This window comes from Artibeus jamaicensis, unplaced genomic scaffold, assembly GCF_021234435.1.
Source record: "Artibeus jamaicensis isolate MK-2021 breed Jamaican fruit bat unplaced genomic scaffold, CSHL_Jam_final contig_354, whole genome shotgun sequence".
Lineage (NCBI taxonomy): Eukaryota > Metazoa > Chordata > Mammalia > Chiroptera > Phyllostomidae > Artibeus > Artibeus jamaicensis.
This window is the reverse complement of record NW_026521803.1, coordinates 19,505,802-19,525,632: the sequence shown is the minus strand read 5'-3', so window position 1 is coordinate 19,525,632 and position 19,831 is coordinate 19,505,802. Positions and strand designations below refer to the sequence as shown.

Here is a 19,831-nt window from a genome sequence, read left to right as displayed (position 1 = left end):
AACAAAAACCTTTCTGACCCAGCTGTTCCATAAGGAAAAGGGGCATTCAGCCAACTGGGAATATATGAAAATGCTGAGGTGAATGTTCAGCCTTTGAATGTTTGTTACTGTTTTTCTCCCAGTTGGCAACTAAATGTTAGATTATTTAAGGTGACATTTTTCCTTGTATTGTAATTATTTGTTAAAATCAGCACTTTGTTTTCAGTAACACTATATTAGACATTTTCACAGAACTAATTATCACTTTTTAAAATTGGTTTTTAGAGAAAGAGGGAGAGAGAGAGAGAAATCGATTTTGTTCTACTTGTTTATGCATTCATTGGTTGAATCTTGTATGTGCCCTGAGCAGGGATGGAATCCCCAGCCATGATGTATGGAGTCAACAGTTTAACCAACTGAGCTATCCAGCCAGGGCCCTAATGATCACTTTATTGCATTATTGGTAACAGGGTTATGTGTTGGTTAGCAGTAGAGAGTGGGCCCCTTCAAATAGTGGTTTTCCTTTTTCAGTTTTTAGCCTCCATACCCCAGCCTATTGCCTTTGGTGAAGTTCTTAAATATGTTGAATTAACATTTATATTAATGAATATGGTTCGAGGTTTGTAAAATAATTACTGTGGTTTGAGGTTTGAAATAATTACTGTGCATTCTTAACTTATTTGCTTTAAGAAATTTATTTTTAATTTATTTGGTTTTAGAAAAACAGAAAAGGCAAAGAACATTTTTGATATGTTTTAAAAATGTAGCAGTATAAATCCTTAAAATGAAGGGATTCTATTTCAAATTGACAATTCATTGGCCTTTAATACTGTCTGGTACTGTTACTTGCTTCTCTTTTAGAGTTAGAATTGAACAGGTAGATGGAGTTTATATTTCCCCAGTTCTTAAACCTGAAAGTGTTTGGGGTGCTCGAACTGCACGGCTCTCATGAACGCCCATGTGGTCATTGCCCAGCTTCAACTCTTTGTTAACAACCAAACAAAAGTTAATTTCTTAAAATGTCATTAAATGTCCAGCCAGTATATCTTTCCTTGATTGTCTCCCGTTTTTTTTCTTTTTTAGCCATTTGTTTGTATCAGGATCCAAGTAGAGTTCATTTATTGCATTTGATAATTGTATTTCTTAAGTCCCATTACATCTGTGGAACCCTTTCTTTCATTTTAACTTATTATTTGAAAAAACAAATTGATTGTTCTACAGGAATTCTCAGTCTAGAGCAGGGATTCTTAGACTGTATGATTTAAGGAGTTTTACTCTCAAATATTATTGAGGACCCCAAATCTTTTATTTATGTGAGTTATGTCTATCTGTAGTTACATTAGAAATTAAGATGTTTAAAAATATTTACTTATTTTAAATTTACAATACTGAATTGATTTTATGTTAAAATTATATTTTTAGTGAAAAATAGCTTTTCTAAAAATTATTAGAGAAATGAGTGATTATGTTACATTTTGCAAATCTTTATGTGTCTTAGTTGAAGAGAGCTGGATTCTTATGTCTGCCTTCACATTGTCTTGCTCTATTATGTATCACATGACCTCACTGTGTGCATGTGAGAGAATGCAATGTTGTGAAAATAGTTCTGATTTCATGCACCCTGTGAAAGGGTCTTGAGGACCCCAGGGATCCACAGACCCTATACTGAAAACTAGGCACTTTCCTATAAAGTGGTAGAAATTGGTAGATCAAGAGGTTAGGACACATTGCTTTGCAAGTTAATGTTTTCATACTGGTTTTGCTGCTGCAAATTTAAGCAATTTTCCTAACATTTCTAATAAAAATAAAGGTATGCTCCTTCATTAAACAAACATAATTTGATAATCCATAATTGTGCAGGTATATTTTGAATAAAATGAATTTTTCGTTTGAAATCTATAAAGAAGAGTTTCTGTTGGTTTGCATTGTTCAGCAAGTACGGATTGAGTTCCTGCTCTGTTCTAGGTCAAGGATGATTCAGTAGGTGAGAGACACAGCTGTCTTCTTGGAGCTTACATATCAGTCAGGGAAATGGACTCTACTAAACTAGTAACTGCACAGTGATACACAAGAGAAATATAACTAAGAAACTAACCATGTTAGGAATTAGGGAAGGCATCTTTGATTTGAGATTTGAAGTATGAGTAAAATTTACTAGGATCTGTATAAAGTACATAGACATAGTTTTCACTGTTGCTTTAATTGTTCAAGTGTGGTCTTATGTACAACAGCTGTGTTTGACATTTTAAATATAATATTTCAGTTCACAACCCGTTTTTGGAATTAGGCAGGATAAACTTAATGTATGTTTATGCTACTAAATATTCTAGTTATTTTATTAATGGTTTCAGCTAGTGATTTAAGAGACCCTATTGATAGAAATGGTAGGTGTTAATTTATCACAGCCTTTTTTTAAAAGTTCATTATTACCCCCACCTATTTGAAATGGGTTCTTATCATATAAATTTAGATATTTGCTGTATTTCTAGACTTATCGTTCTGTTCCATTAGTCTATTTGTACCGCTGTATTCTGTATTATGTTTTCACATCTGGTAGGACATTTCTCCTCCGCCCCCATTCCTACTCTGCCCCCTGCAGATTGCTCTTTTTTCCCCCTTGTGTATTTTTTTATTTGTTTTTCCATGTAAACTCTAGAATTGGCTTGTCAAAAATCAGTATTTTTGGAGTTACCACTTCAATTTACACATTAGCTTAAAGTGAATTCACATTTTTATTTTGGCTAGTATTAGGCTGAGAATTAAGTCTTACTCTAAATGTATTTATTGTACTTATTATTTAAATAGTAATTACAGTGAATATTTATTGTAATAAATAATGGCTTTCAAACTTGTTCAGATGTCAGTTCATGATATCTTGCAAAGCTCTGTAAAGACGATGATGAAATGTACACTTAAGATTAAAATAACTGTTTAACTTTGCATCTGTCTAGTACAGGCTTACTAGAAGGAAGTGTCAAAGGATTATGCTAAAAGACCTAAAACTGAAAATGTGCAATTTTAATGTATTTATTTAGTAATTTAGTGATGTGATTTGCATTGGTGATTTTTGTAATGAATACTTTGGTCCTGCTCAAGGAGCATCATTTTGGTTCAAGAGCATGGTTTAAAACTTGAATCTATTTAACAGATTTTGTCTACATCTTTAGTGGTTTTTTTTTAAGATTTTATTTATTTATCTTTATATAGGGGGAGGGAAGGAGAGAGGGAAAGAAATATCAATGTGTGGTTGCCTCTTGTGTGTCCCCTGTTGGGAACTGGCCTGCAACCTAGGCATGTGCCCTGACTGGGAATCGAACCGCGGTTGCTTGATTCCCAGGCTCGCACTCAATCCACTGAGCTATACCAGCCAGGGCTACATCTTTAGTGTTTTGATTGCTCTTTAAAACAAGTGAAATATGCATAATCAAGGACCATATTTTTGCTGCCTTATTATGAAAAAATTTAGTTTTCTTAGTGGAGTATAAAGAAGAGTGTATCGAGAAAATGAGTTATTTTCTTAAACAGTACTTAATGATGGTTAATATTATATATCAAATTGACTGGGCAGTCAGGTGGCTAGATATTTGGTCCAGCAGTATTCTGGGTATGTCTGTGAAGATGTTTCTGGCTGAGTTTTGAAGATTTTATTTATTTTCAGAGGGAGGGGAGAGAGAGAGGGAGAGAAACACTGATTGGTTGCCTCTTGCAGGCCTCCAGCATGCTCCCAACCAGGGACCTAGCCCGGCCGCACAGCCCAGGCATATGCCCTGATAGGGAATCAAACCTGTGAACCAGGTGCTTTGCAGACTGGTCCTCATTCCACGGCTCTGGCTGTTTTAGCATTTGAACCTGTGGACTGAGTAAAGTACATTACCTTGCCTCTGTAAGTTGAAGGCCTCAATAGAACAAAGAGGCTGACCCTCCCGTGAGTAAGAGGTGAGTTAAGTCTTCCTGCCTGACTGCTTTCTTTCTTGCCTTTGGACTCAAACTGAATGGATGTTTTTACTGGGTGTTGAGCCTGCTGACGTTTGGACTGGAACTACACTGTCAGCTCTTCTGGTCCCCAGCTTGGGAGTTGGCGGCATCCATGATCACAAGAGCCAGTTCCTTATAGCATTATAATCTCTTTATATGTACATATAAACCTTATTGGTTCTGTTTCCCTGGAGAAAGAACCCTAAGTAATATAGTGCTTTATCTAGATTTACTATAGTTTAATTAGTAAATTAATATTTATGATTTCATTAAATTATTTGAGAATTAAAAATGGAGTTGATATGCTATAACTAGCACATAAAAGATACTTAATGGTTAAAATAATTTTATGTACTTATGGTTTGATGCTTTAGATTTTACTTCTACCATCCATATTTTGATGGCTCAGTGATCCTTTTTTTAGCCTTAGGTTCTATCACCGAATTGTATTTCTTGAGCATCTCAAATTCAACTGTGCAAAGCAACTCTTTATGTTATTTTTACCCACTCCATTTCACTTCCATTACTCTTTCTGTCTTTGCTAGTTCAGTGAAAGGCATTACTGTGTACGGATTCATAACTTCAGAATCATCTTGACCTCTAATACATAACTCACCTTCTGCTTTTTTATTGATATTTTAGCAACATCTCCTTTCCCATCCATCACCTAGGTCCTCATTTTTCACTATCACTTGTAGTAGCCTCTCATCTGATCCTGTGTCTAGTATCATTCACCAACCAGTTATCCTCCTTACTTTAATGTTAACATAGTCTTGTCATATGACCCAGGAATTCCACTATTAGGTGTATATTCAAAAGAACTAAAAGCAAGTATTTAAACAAATACTGTATAAGAATGCCCATAGCATTGCTATTCACAATACCCAAAAGGTGGAAACAGCCTCAGTGTCCATCAACATATGTGGTATATCCATGCAGTAGAATATGATTCAAACATAAAGAGGAATGAAGTACTGATTCTTGCTATAATGTGGATGAAGCTCAAAAACGTGCCAAGTGAAGAAATCAGACACAAAAGATCGCATATTGTATGATTTCATTAATATGAAGTATTCAGAATAGATTGATCCACAGAGCAGAAAGTGGTTGCTAGGGACTGGGGGAGGGGAGGACTGGGGAATGAATGACTGTTACAGGAGATAGTTGTACACTTTTGATAGATGAATGCAGTAAATACCCCTGAATTATACACTTCAACATGGGTAATTTTGTTATGTGAATTTCTGCCCAATAAAAAGGATATAAACACCTTGCACTTTTATGTGTCCGTCTGTTTTTATATACCTTTTCCCTTTTCGTATCTACTCTCTTCCGTAGCCTTCAAGCTCCGGTGTCAGCTCCTCTCTGCAGCTTTCCCTAGTCTCTCTAGAATTAATTATTCATATTCATCAATCCGTAGTCCCTAATCCTGTTTTAGGGAATAATTTTTTTCTTTTGAATTCCAGTTAACATCTTAAATTTATAAAAATCTAATTTGAATTGATACCAACAGTAGCATGCAAAAAAAAATTACAGCTTTCTCCCCCCTTTCTGTTATTGTCACATTATATCTTTATATGTTGTGTGCCCATTAACAGACTTATAATTATTGTTTTATGTATTTGTCTTTTAAATCAGATAAGAAACAAAAAGGAGTCACAACCAAAAATATAGTTAATACTTGCTTTTATATTTCCTTTTATAGTTAGCTTTACTGATATTCTTTATTTCTTTAAATGGCTTCTAGTTACTATCTAGTGTCCTTTCATTTCAGCCTGAAGGACTTCCTTTAGCATTTCTTGTAGGACAGGTCAGCTAGCAACAAACTTCTCAGCTTTTGCTTAGCTCGAAATGTCTTAATTTCTCCTTCATTATAGAAGGATAGTTTTGCTGGCTATACAATACTAAGTGGACAGGGCTTTTTGTTTGTTTGTTTTTTTCTTTCAGTGGTTCAAGTATGGTATCTCACTGCCTTATGACCTTCACATTTCTGGTGAGAAATTGGCTGTTGATCTTATTGAGGCTCCCTTGTACATGACATGTCACTTCTTACTATTTTCAAAATTATGTCTTTTGATAAGTTTGATTATAATTGATCTCAGCGTGGGTTTCTGAGTTCATACTTGGTGTTCATTGAGCTTCTTGGATTTGTAGATTCCTGTCTTTCCTTAAGATATGGGGAGTTTTTTTACCATTATTTTTTTAGATATTCTTTATGCATGCACCTCTCTCTGGGACTCTTAAAATGTGTATGTTTGTCAGCTTGCTGGTGTTCTACAGGTCCCTTAGGCTCTGTTCACTGTTCTTAATTCTTTTTATTTTTGCTCTCTCCAGACTCCATATCAGTGGTGTTGTCTTCAAATTTGATGATTCTCCATACTCTGACATTCTCCATGGTGCTACCTCCCAAGTACTTTTAACTGCTATTACTATAGCATTTATTATACTATATTTTAATGGTTCTGCACTGAGTTTATTATTAATGAAGGACTGGGCCTATTCCTTTGTTCCCTCAGAAGCCAGCTCACATTAAATATATTCAATAAAAGTATTGAAAGAGTTATTGCATGAATTTTGAAAATAGGTTAGAATCTGAGACTTTTAGAGGTGAAAGAAGTATTGCAGAGTATTTTGCTGTTTCTCCTAAAGATTTGCCTGATTTTAGGACCTTCTGATGTCTTTTTCAAGTAATAAACTGTAGTTATAAGCATTTCCTTGTTAAGAAGGACTTTACAGTTTTTCAGCTGTTTCAGTCAGTTTCCATATTTATTCTCAGAGAAAGGGTTCTAAGTGTGGTCAGCAGATCCCCTGGTGGGTCACCAAGAAGACCCTTTAGAGTTTGTATGGGTCCACAAGATAAAAATTATTTTCATAATACTACTAAGAGGTCCCCTGCCCCTATACCTTCACTGTTGACATACACTTTGATGGTGAAAAAGCAAAGGTGGGTAAAAACTGGTAGTGTTTAATTAAAGCAAAGGTAATAAACTATACTAATAGTCATGGTATTTTTCATACTACATACTCACAGCCAAAATATGTTTTGTTACTTTTCTGACTGTGCTCATCAAAGCAGTTCAAATTATTAAATTTTATTAAATCTAGACTTTTGAGTACATGTCTTTTTTAAGCATGTTTTTCATCGTGGTAAATTATATACAACATAAAGTTTAACAATTAACCTTTTATCTCTTCTCCCTTGTAACCATTTATATTCTAAAGTTCAGTGTCATTAAGTCCATTCATTTTTTGTGACATCTCCAGAACTTTTTTCATTTTCCCAAACTGAAACACCATACCCACTAAACAATTTCTCAACTTCACACCCATTAAATGGTAACCCCCCATCCCCTCTTTCCCAGTCCCTGGCAACCAGCCTTCTACTCTATGAGTTTGACTACACTGGGTAACTCTGATAAGTGAAATTATACAATTTGTTCTTTTGTGACTAGCTTATTTAATTTAGCATGAGGTCTTCAGGGTTTATCTGTGTTGTAGGGTGTGTTAGCCTATTTAAGGTGACACCAGGATTGTTTCCACATTGTGTCTATTGTGATTAATGCTGCTGTGAAAATGGCTATGCAGAAATCTGAGTCCCTTCTTCAGGTCTTTTGAGTATGCACCCAGAAGTGGAATTGCTGGATCACATGGTAATTCTGTTTAACTTTTATACCGATCACAGTGGCTGTAATATTTTATATTCCCACTTGTAGTGTATACCAGGGTCCCATTTTTTGCACATGCTTGTTTTGTTTTTTGAAAAAAGCCACCCTAGGACTTCTGCCAAGATGGAGGTGTAGGTGGAACCACCTTGCCTCTCTGCACAACCAAATCTAAGAACAACTATTTATAACAACAATAAACACAACCAAGCCAGACAGAAAATCGACAATACGGAGTCCAAAGACAACTAAATGCTCAGCTAAACCGGTAAGAGGAGTGAAGCCAGCAGCGGAGCAGGTTAGCAAGAAAAAATTCCCGGGTGGTGCGCGGAGCGCAAGCAGCCGAAGGCGCTGATCGTGAGCTAGCGAGCTAGCTACGGGAGCGCACAGGGAAGAGGCGCGGCAGGCTGTCTGCGGTCGGTCGCGCATCTGCGTGTGGAGAAACCAGTGAGAAGGGAAGCCTGCGCGGGGCAGCAGGCTCGCACAATTCTGATCAGATAGACAAGATCGGGGCGAGTGGTGTGACTGGACGGACTGGGCTAGCAGAGAGGACCACCATTGCTCCCTCTCTGACCACGCCCCCACACACAGCGTCACAAACCAGCGACCTGGGTCGTCCCATCCTGGTAAACAACTAAGGCTTCGCTCCGCTTACTTAACAGCACGAATAGACCAAAAATGGCTCTAGGACAACTCAGAGCCCCAGAACCGATAGATCTAAGCGATGAGGAAATAGCCAATCTTTCAGATGCACAATTCAAAACACTGGTTATCAGGATCCTTACAGAACTGGTTGATTTTAGTCACAAATTAGAGAAACATATGGAAGCTAAACTAATTGAAATGAATGGTAATACAAAGGAAACCAATAGTAATGGAAAGGAGATTGGGACTCAAATCAATGGAGTGGACCAGAAGGAAGAAAAAAATGATCAAACAGAAAAGAATGAAGAAACAAGAATTCAAAAAAATGAGGAGAAGCTTAGGAACCTCCAGGACATCTTTAAACGTTCCAACATTCGAATTATAGGGGTACCAGAAGGGGGAAGAGTCACGAGTGGAAACCTTATTTGAACAAATAATAAAAGAGAACTTCCCCATTCTGGCAGAGGAAATAGACTTCCAGGAAATCCAGGAAGCTCAGAGAGTCCCAAAGAAGTTGGACCCAAGAAGAAACACACCAAGGCACATCATCATTACATTATCCAAGATTAAAATGAAGGAGAGAATCCTAGAAGCAGTAAGAGCTAAGGGGACAGTCACCTACAAAGGAGAATCTATATGAATTTTAGGGTGGATTTTTCTTTTTCTACAAAAATGCCATTTGTAGTTTGATACTACATTTACTCTTCCAATTCATAAACATGGGATGTATTTCAGTTTATTTCTATCTTTCATTTCTTTCAACAATATTTTGTAGTTTTCGGTGTACAAGCCTTGACTGAATTCATTCCTAAGTATTTTATTGCTTTTGTGTAACTGTATATGCAGTTATTTTCTTAGTTTCTTTTCGGATTGTTCATTTTTTAATTTAAGAGTACAATGTTGATTTTGTATCTTGCAACTATGCTGCATATGTTTTCGTAGCTCTGAAAGTTTTTATTGTGAAATCTGGAGGGTTTTCTGAAAGTAAGATTATGTCATCTGTGAACAGAGATCATTTTACCTCTTTTTTTTTTCTTTTTGTCTAGTTACTATATAGAACTTCCAATAACAGGTTGAATAAAAGTTGTGAAATTGGACATCCTTCTCTTGTTCCTGAATAATAGGGGGCAAGCTTTCAATCTTTGCTTTTAAATATGGTGTTAGATGTGAGTGCATATCTTTTTAATAATCTGTATAAGAAAACAGGAAAGACACATGTGTAAAGTACTGTGTACTGAACATTCTGTAGAAAATACACTTTTGTGATTGTTAGTTTTGAGTGAAAGCAACTGCTTTTTTCATGGAGCACCATTTTTATTTGGGGGGAGGAAAAAGATTGACAGCCCTGGTCCGGTGGTTAGTTGGTTGGAGCGTCATGCTTTACACCTAAAGGTTGCAGGTTTGGTTCCTGGTCATGGCACATACCTGGGTTGTGGGTTTGATCCCTGGTCGGGGCATGTGCAGGAGGCAGCCAATTGATGGTTCTCTTTCATATCGATGTTTTTCTCTCCTTCTCTTCCTGTTTCTCTCACTAAAATCAATAAAACATATGTCCTCAAGTGAGGATTAAAAAAAAGACAGGACTTGTTATTCAGACTTGGGTATTTGGCAGGTGTTTTCTTGAAAGTGAATGTAGTGAGGCCATTTTGTTGAGGAAGAAAACTGACAGTACTTGTTTCCTGTTATGAAATTCAAGGTTTCAAGCAAAAGTTCAAATTTTGGAAAATCTGTATCTGTTACCATGAGCATGAAACCTTTCCAATACTTTTTAACTCTCTGCCAGTGAAAGTGATAGTGATATTTACAAATGTGATTTTTGATACTGCCTAATATAATGTTTCAACAATTGGAATGTCTCTATAACTGGGAACCATTTTTCAGAGGACCAATGCATGGTGTTACAAAATTATGTGTGAGTGAAAGATCTATTCAAAGAGCATGGTAGGCTAAAGGATTTTAATGTGACAGTGTGTTTTAAAGTTTGTTGATGTGTTTTCAGATTTCACATTATGATTTAGAATCTTAAAAACCACAATGTGCCCTGGCTGGTGTAGCTCGGTGGACTGAGCGCGGGCTTGCAAACCAAAAGGATCGCCGTTAGATTCCCAGTCAGGGCACATGCCTCGGTTGCAGGCCAGTTCCCAGCAGGGGACCCACAAGAGAGGCAACCCTACATTGATATTTCTCTCCCTCTCTCCTTCCCTTCCCCTCTAAAAAATAAATAAATAAAATCTTTAAAAAAAAAAGCAACCCACAATGTATTGGGTTTTGGTGTAGTTTCAGAGAAGGACATCCACAATTATATGTGGAGGCTATTAAAGTACTTTCCTCTTGACTGGGTATATATCTGGGTAAGGCTTGCTTGTTTATTTTTTCCATGACATCCACCAAAACAGTACATTGTGGGTAAGTTTTAGAAATTTATTTGTTTAACAAATGTTATTCATGTTAATGTAATATTTTTCTGTTGTTGCTTTTGAATGAGCTAAGACATATTTTAAAATATCCAATTTAAAATTTCCAATAAGTTAGGTGTGGTAGGTATAGCCTATGTGAACAAAAGCTCTTTGGAGTTCTCAATAATTGTAGGAGTATGAAGGGGTAATGAGACCAGAAAATTTGAGAAGTACTATCAGATTAAGAGAACGCATGAATGGTTTACATTAATTTTGTTTATATAATCTTAACCTTGCCTAATTTATTGTAGTAACTGTTTCAGTTTTTAAAACTTTAGCTTTTGGATCTTTTAGTTAATGCAGTGAAATGACTATTGATAATCTAAAAATAGATAATGTCTGGAGTTTTTTCGAACCACCCTCTTCTGGGAGTGTATACATAGTGATTCTTTAGCCCTAAAACTAGAGATCTTAATGTGAAATTTTTTAAAAATACTGTTTGTTTTTAGATAATTGCAGGTTCACATTAAGTTGTAAGAAACAATAGAGAGCATGTGTACTCTTTGCCAACTTCTTCCAGTGGAAACATCATGCAAAGCTAGTTTTCTACTATAATTTTTAAAACTAGATATTGCCAAACAACACCACAGCTGTGATATTGACCTTGATATATGCAAGGTATAGAACATTTTCATCATCACAGGGAGCCCTTATGTTGCCTTTTCATAGCCACATCCACTTCATTTCTGGCACACCTCCTACTTATCCTTGGTTTGCCAAATATTTTTCTTTCTTTTTTAAAAAGTATTTTGTTGAAGTATGTGTGTGTGTGTGTGTGTGTTTGTTTTAAGATTCCATTTTTTAATTTTTAGAGAGGGGGGAAGGTAGGAAAAGAGAGCAAACATCGATGTGAGAGAGAAACATTGATCAGTTGCCTGGTGCACACAGCCCCACAACCCAGGCATGTTTCCTGAACCTGCAACCCCTTGGTTGGCAGGCCACACTCAGTCCACTGAGCCCTACCAGCCAGGGCTGGGTGTTAACTAAACTAACCGCAGCAGTCACTTCACAATCTATGTAATCACTTCATCATTATGCTGCACACCTTGCATTTGTACAGTGATGTTTGCCAATTATATCTCGATAGAACTGGTGGGGGGAGCAGCTTTTTTAAATTGATTTTTTCTTCTCTTTTGTTTTCAATTTTATTGATTTCTGCTTTTACTTGTTATTTCTTCCTTGTGTTTGCTTGGATTTTGTCCTTATTCCATGTCCTTTAGGTGGGGACTCAGATTATCGATTTGAGATTTATCTCTTGTTTCTCAGGACTGCTTCAGCTTTATCCCGCACATTTTGATACGTTTATATCCGCACACTTTGATATATGTTGTGTTTTCAACATATTTGTATATGCTAGTTGAAGTGTATTTATGAAGGTTGCCTTAAAATCTTGGTCAGATTATTCTACCATCTCTGCCATCTTCAAGTTTACATCTGTTCATTGTTTTTTAAAATTCGCTTTGAAATCCTCCTGTTTCTTGGTATAATGAGTCATTTTTAATTGACCTATAGTTTTGGGGTTTTTTTGGTATTGTTATGAGACAGTGCATCTTATTTAATCTTGTTTAGCTGTATTCTCTAACACTACCCCATCAAGGGACGGAGATGCTTATTATATTGATGTGTACAAGTGGGAGCTGCCATTCCCCAGTAGACCTCCTTTGGTGCCACAGCGTGGGGGGAAGGAATGGAGAGCCCCAGCACTGTTGGGCCATGTGAGGGTCTTAGCTCACCACTGGGCCTTCTGCCGCTCTGGGAAATGCCTCCTGCTGTTGGGTGGGGGTGGAAGCCCAGGCTCTCTGCTTTGCCATCTCTGACACCATTCTGGAGAGGTCTTGGGGCCCACATTTATAGCCTTGCTTTCCATTTAGCCTGTGCTGGTGTGGATATGAGTGTTTAGCTGGAGTTGATTAGTTATTGTCTTAAGTTTTCCATCTTGCTAGGCTGCCGTTTTCCTGGTCTTTTGGCTAGACTGAAAAGGTTTTTCTGTTACACGTTTTTATGTCTGCACCTGTTAAAATTTGTGGGTTGCTGGCTTCTTCGACTCCCAGTCTGAGATAATAGGGCAAAAATAAAACCCAGGGGACTTAATTTGTGTTGTTCCTTTGCTCCCAAGGCCCCTAGCCAATGTACCTTCTTTTTTCGTCTAATTTTATTTATAATGCCCACAATTTGTAATTGTACTTTGTAGAAATACCAGGGAAAAGTACGTCTGCTTTATATTCCTGGAAGCAGAATTCCCTACAAACGAGTCTTTTTATTGGAATTGGGACACATCATTTGGAACTTGTAGACCAGTGTTTTCCAATAGTATTTACTTGTCTTCAATATTATAGGATACTTTCTGGTTCTCATGTTGTATTACCATTTTAACAAGCTTACTTTAGCCCTGGGTGGTGTAGCTCAGTGGAATGAGTGCGGGCCTGGGAACCACACGATTGAGGTTCGATTCCCAGTCGGGGCATATGCCTGGGTTGCAGGCCAGTTCCCAGCAGGGGACTCACGAGAGGCAACCATACATTGATATTTCTCTCCCTCTCTCCTTCCCTTCCCCTCTGAAGATAAATAAATAAAATCTTTGAAAAGGAAAAAAAAAGTTAAAAAAAAAGCTTACTGTAACATAACCGTGCTAAACACTAACTTTCTGTTGGTTTAAAATATGCATTTGTTGTGAAATTTAACATAGAACAGTAGTATATAAAATTGCTAAGTAAACAGTTCATTGCAAAGGGATAATTTATCCTTCTGTAAATTCAGGGCAATCTATAAGGAATTTTGTTTTGTTTTTATTTTTTAACAAAACTTTAAAGCTAATTCTAAAGATTACTGGGAAAGGTAAATGTGGGAAAGAGCCAAGGCTATTTTTATCTGTGAATTTTGACAGTTTTGAAGGGAAAACAGTAATAAAGGTAGTGTGCCCTTTTAGGTTATCATGCACACTGCAAAGACTAAAATCAGAACATCCCTGACTGGTGTAGTTCAGTAGATTGAGCACAGGCCTGTGAACCAAAGGATCGTGGTTTGATTCCCAGTCAGGGCACATGCCTGGGTTGCAGGCCAGTTCCCAGCAGGGGAACACACAAGAGGCAACCATACACTGATATTTCTCTTCCTCTCCTTCCCTTCCCTTCTAAAGATAAATAAAATCTAAAAAAATAAAAAAAATTTTTTTAATTAAAAAAATAAAATAAAATTAGAACAGTATGGTGTGTTGACTCAGGAATAGGAATACATGAGAAAGGATTTATGAGGAGACCCATTTTATATGGACATGTGGTAAACCAGGTACTTTAAATTCATGAGAGAAGGGATGAAATATTAGTAAATGCATCTTAGATTCCTACCTAATACCAAATATAAAGTTAATCCAATTGAATTAAAGATATAACTGAAAAAATTAACTTTGAGATTATATAAAATGTATTAGACATTTATAATTATTTCTAGTCTTGGATTTTGAAAAGACTTTCTAGAGATGCAGGTCAGGAATCATGTAGGAAATACGTAGATTTGGCTACAAAATCCTGAATGTAGAAAATACCAAATTTCTATGTAAACAACAAATTGAGAGAAAATATACACAATGTACAACAAGGAAAAAAGAGAATATTCATAACTTATAAAATAGTCCTATGAATTCATAAGAAAAAGCAAACAGCATTGTGGAGAAATAGGCGACATGATAGAAACAGGCAGTTCACATACGATGGACTATAAATTACTAAGAAATCAGCTTCAGTAATAGGGATTTTTAAATAAAAACAATCATTTTACTCCGAAGAGATTGGCAAGAAGTTTAAATGTTAATAGTATTGTGTTGATGATGATACCAGGAAATGAGCATTTTCATGTTGTAGTTCAAACTACCTTTTTGGCAGGCAACTTGACGATGTTCATTTATATTTAAATTGCATACCTTTTAACCCATCTTAGAATCTATTCTGTAGAAACACTTGCTCAGGTTTAAAAGTATAAAAAGTGTTTAAGATTTGGAACAGTTTATATATTATGTGACTAAGTCACTACTAAAAGGCATGAGTCTTAAAAAGAGTTTGGTAAAAAATCTATTTATGAATACAAAAATGTCTTGGATATAGGAAGTATAAAGAAAGGTGTGAAACACTATGGGAAGCAGGATCTCACTCATAAAAAAAATCTAATATGTGTATCTGTGTAGATGTAGTAAATAAGTATGTAATAGTTGCAAAGTACATAAAATGATCCAAAAAGGATATACTCATTAAATAATTAACTCATTTATAATGAGGAGATGGAGATGAAAGATTTTGCTGTTTATTTATGCTAAATTTTTACTTGTTTTTAAATTAACTTTTTATTTTAGACTTCTAAAATTATACACAGAAGTAAAGACAACAAGATACTGAACTTTCGTGAACCCATCACCCAGATACAGTGTTATTAACATCTCATCATTCTGGTTTCACCTAAATCTTCCCCACTCTGACACCTCCTTTTTCCCCAGATTAGTTAAAGCAGATACTGGACCTCAATTTTAATAACCACATAAATCAATATATTTATAATAGGTAAGTCCTGTATTAAAAATTTAATGTACATGGTCTATTAAACCTAACAGTTGCCTTTGATTACTGATTATTTTAAACCAAGTTCACATTCAGTATGCTGGATTTCCTTAAAGGTTTCTCATTATAGATAGTATTCAAAGTACAGTCCAGCTAGGTCCACTCATGATATCTGTTTAACAGGTCTCCTAAACTTGTGAAGCCCCCCCCCCATTTTTTTCATGCAGTTTATTTGTTGAGGAGATTGTGTCACGTAAACTGTAGAATTTTCCTCCTTATGCATTTGGCTGGTTCCATCCTAACAGTGTCATTCCCTTTGGAAGGGTTGTGCACCTAAGAGATGCATCACACGCACTTGCTTTATGTTTAAGGGTAAGATTGAGCAATGGGTTCGTTATGAATCCATTATAAAATTCCCTATCACCTTTCACCCAGTGATTTTAGCAGCCACTGATTATGGTTGGTTTGACTCTTTATTTTATCAGGGGTCACCAAACTGTGAATTTCTAATTGTTCTTTCTGGTTCATTATCCAGAATTCTTCTATAGCAGAGGTTCTCAAGAGTGTGGACCCCAGGCTATAGCATTAGTATTACCTGATAATTTGTTGGAAATGCAAATTCATGGGTTATATTCTAGACCTACATCAGAAATTGTATATATAGGAACCAGTAATCTATGTTTTTTTTTTAATTGTTTTTTTTAATATATTTTATTTATTTATTTTTAGGGAGAGGATGGGAAGGAGAAAGAGTGGGAGAGAAACATATCAATGTGTGGTTGCCTCTCATGTGTCCCCCACTGGGGGCCTGGCCTGCAACCCAGGCATGTGCCCTGACTGGGAATCCAACCGGCGACCCTTTGCTTCACAGGCCCGCACTCAGTCCACTGAGCTACACCAGCCAGGACCTATTTTTATAAATTAATTCTTTTAATTGATTTGAGAGAGTAAGGGAAGGAGAAAGAGAGGGAGAGAAACATCAGTTGGTTGCCTCTTAAAAGTGCCCTGACTGGGGGACCAAACCTACAATCCAGGCATGTGCCCTGGCCAGGCATTGAACCAGCGGCCTTTGGGTTTGCATGATAGTACCCAACCAACTGAGCCACACTGGCCAGAGCACTAATCTATGTTTTAACAAGTTCTCCAAGTGATTCTGAAGCACACTGAAGTTTGAGGATTTGTTGTGTAAGAACTTTCCTCAACCATTGGTAATTCTGAAATATAGTTCATACAGGCAAAGTACAATAAATGCTTAATTTTTCCCCTTTGTCAACTGGATTATTCCTTGAGCAACCTTTTAAAAGTATTCTTAAAATGTTTTCTAGAGATATTTATTTATTTTCAGAGAGAGGGAAAGGGAGGGAGGAAACATAGTTGAGCAAGAGAAACAATTTGTTTCCTCTCACAAGCCCCCAACTGGGGACCATGGCGGCCTGCAGCCCAAGTACGTATCCTGACCAGGAATCCCAACAGGCAGTGTTTCAATTCACAGGCCCTTGCTCCATGCACTGAGCCACGCCAGCCAGGGCTAAAGTATTTTTTTAAAAGATTTTATTTATTTAGTTTTAGAGAGAGGGGAGGCGGGTGAAGAGGGAGAGAAACATTGATTGGCTACCTCACATGGCCCCAACCAGGGATCCAGCCCAACCCAGGCATGTGCCCCAACAGGGAATTTAACTAAGGACTTTACCTTGCAGATTAGTACTCAATCCACTGAGCCACACCAGCCAGGACTTTATGAATTTGTGGATTTTTGTATGTTTGCATTTCAGAACATTGGAGTCATTATTTTTAATGCTCTTTGTCCAGTGCCAGCCTCTTGGAGGGTTGCTTGTGTCCTTTGGATACAAGGCCAGTAGTGTTTGTTTTTTTTTAAAGGTTTCACTTACTTATTTTTAGAGAGAGGGGAAGGAAAGGAGAAAGAGAGGGAGAGAAGCATTGATGTGGGAGAGAAACATCAATTGGTTGCCTCTTAAACATGCCCCATCTGGGCACTGGGGCCTCAACCCAGGTACATGCCCTGACCAGGAATCAAACCTGTGACTTCACTTTGGCAGGGACGATGCCCAACCAACTGAGTCACACAGGTCAGGGCACAATGCCAGTAGTTTCAATAATTGTTTTATTGGTAACTGGGGATAACAACTTACCTTATAAAGTTTTTTAAAAAATAGAGTTTTAGAGAGGAAGGGAGAGAGAAATACCAGTTTCTTGTTCTGCTTATTTATACATTCGTTGGCTGGTTCTTACATATGCCCTGACCAGGGTTTGAACCCACACCCTTGGCATACTAGGACGACACTGTAACCAACTGAGCTACTCCGCCAGGGCTGTATGGTTGTTTTAAAGATTGAATGAGGCACATAGACTTTTAGAACAGGCCATATTTCATTTAAAAATTAGTCAATATTATTTTAAAAATATTCTTCAAAGCACAAAATGTTTTTGTCTTGATCCTACTCTAGAAGCACGATGTGAATAAACAGTGCAGTGTATTCATACAGAACTCAGAGTTGACATTGCCTTCTATAGTATTCTGGTTTAGGATGAAGTTTGTTCTCTTCAAGATTTTAAAAATTAATTTGTCGCATATATCAATGTATGGTTGCCTCTCATGCATCCCCTGCTGGGAACTGGCCTGCAACCCAGGCACGTGCCCTGACTAGGAATCGAACCACCATCCATCCTCTGGTTCCCAGGCCTGTGCTCAATCCACTGAGCTACACCAGCCAGGGCTCAAGAGGGTTCTTATATTTATATATGACACAGTAAAGTTTTAGCTATTTATTCTATTTATAAGTTTTTCCATCTACTGTGGTTCTAAATTTCAGTCTCTGTGGGAAAATGGGGAATTAAGTTAGATTTTTAATATCTGCATTATGTCAAAATGAGTAGGCGTATGGTCCGTACAATTTAAGAAATAAGTAATGAACTTGCCACTTCCCGATTATGAATAAATAAGCCTAGATTATAAACTGATCATGAATTAGTGAAATTAGATGCCATTTCTGTAATCCTGATTGATTGTTTCATATTGTTTATGTAGTATCCCTGACTCTGCTTTATGAAGCCTTGTAATTGATCTTTTATTTGAATTACTTGTGAATTACTTTTAAAAGGCTGGATTTCATATAGTGCTTACAAGTTTTAATGAAATTGTGTACAGGATAGAGTCACAGAGATGTGTCTTTGCATAGACATGAGGATCTCAGTGTATACAAGTATTAGTTTGGGGATAGCAATAAGGCGAGCAATCATGGAAAAGTAGTTTAGATGTCTTGGTAAAATTGCAAGGAAACAGAAAGATGTCTTATTGACTACCTCTGCTGCCTCTTCTCTTTTTTCCTCACACAATTGACCTCCAGAAATCACAGAGAAATTATCCTGGTGAGTTGAAGAATAGTGACTTGATTTTGGTTGTAGAACGAGAAGCTAGGGTTGAACATGATAAATAATGGTTAATAGGTTTATCGTAATTCTCAAACTGCTTAATGGAGGTGTTGAGAGAGTTTGTCCAAGTTAAGTGAGGATGTTTTAAGTAGATTTTTAATTTTTTTTATTTTTCAGCCAAACCAAACAGGAAGCTTACTTTTCTCTACCTAGCCAATGATGTCATTCAGAACAGCAAAAGGAAGGGGCCAGAGTTTACAAAAGATTTTGCACCGGTTATAGTGGAGGCTTTTAAACATGTTTCAAGGTATGATCATTGTTTTGGGTACTAGGTAATCTGTTTTAAATGTATAATATGCCCTTTTGCAAAAATTGCCTTATACCTTTAAAATCCAGGGAATGTTTTTCTTTGAAGTTTTCATTTGAAAAGACTTACCTATAAATGGCATTTGTAAATGTGTTACGTATTTTCTGTGAAGGAAGTCTTTTGGGAACTATTGCTAAGGTGAGCATTTGGAATACTTGAATTACAGTTTTCTTTAAACAGACAAAGCAATTTAGTGGAATGAACTTTGTTTTAAAAACAAAAAAATGAACATGTTGAACTGAAAATTTGTGTGCTTAAAAAGCTATCAGTCTTCCAGCTAATATTTCTGGAGAAACTTAGTATGTTTTCTCCTCATATTGTTTGTGATTCTAAGGGTTTCTTGTGTGTGGGTGTATATATGTCTTAACATTGTTAAATGATTTGGAAATAGAGTATTTAAAATCATTAACCTGTTGAAAAATTTTGCCACAGAAAGACTCTGAGAGTAGGAGTCTACTTTGGCTTATGCTCTTTTTAAATTCTTATTTTCAAACATGCAAATATTTGGTAGATTGCTGGGTAAACATTATTGGGTTAGGCTATCAAATCAGTTCAAATTATAGAATTCAGTGGTGAATGATGATTTGTGTTTGAATGATTTAAAGTGAACATATACTCACCATATGTCCTACTGTTTTAGTCAGTTAAATTGGATGCATTTTTTAAAAAAATTATGGAACGAAATACTGTTATATCTTGCTCTCTTAAATAATTATTATTTATCTGTCAGAAAGATATCTTCTTTTACCATCATTTTGTATGTTGGTATTTAAATCTTAAGAGTTCAGTCCTAGACCCTCCTCTGGGGTCATA

The 19,831-nt window shown here is 36.5% G+C and overlaps 1 protein-coding gene across 3 annotated transcripts in view; it reads left to right on the top strand.

The window, feature by feature from the left end:
* RPRD1A (regulation of nuclear pre-mRNA domain containing 1A) overlaps window positions 1-19,831 on the top strand; it is a 57,173-nt gene that overhangs the window by 6,339 nt on the left and 31,003 nt on the right. For all 3 annotated transcript variants that reach the window (XM_037154471.2, XM_037154472.2, XM_037154473.2), the window contains one exon: window positions 18,829-18,958. In XM_037154471.2, coding sequence (XP_037010366.1) covers window positions 18,829-18,958 — 130 coding nt within the window. The remainder of the gene's footprint in view (window positions 1-18,828; window positions 18,959-19,831) is intronic.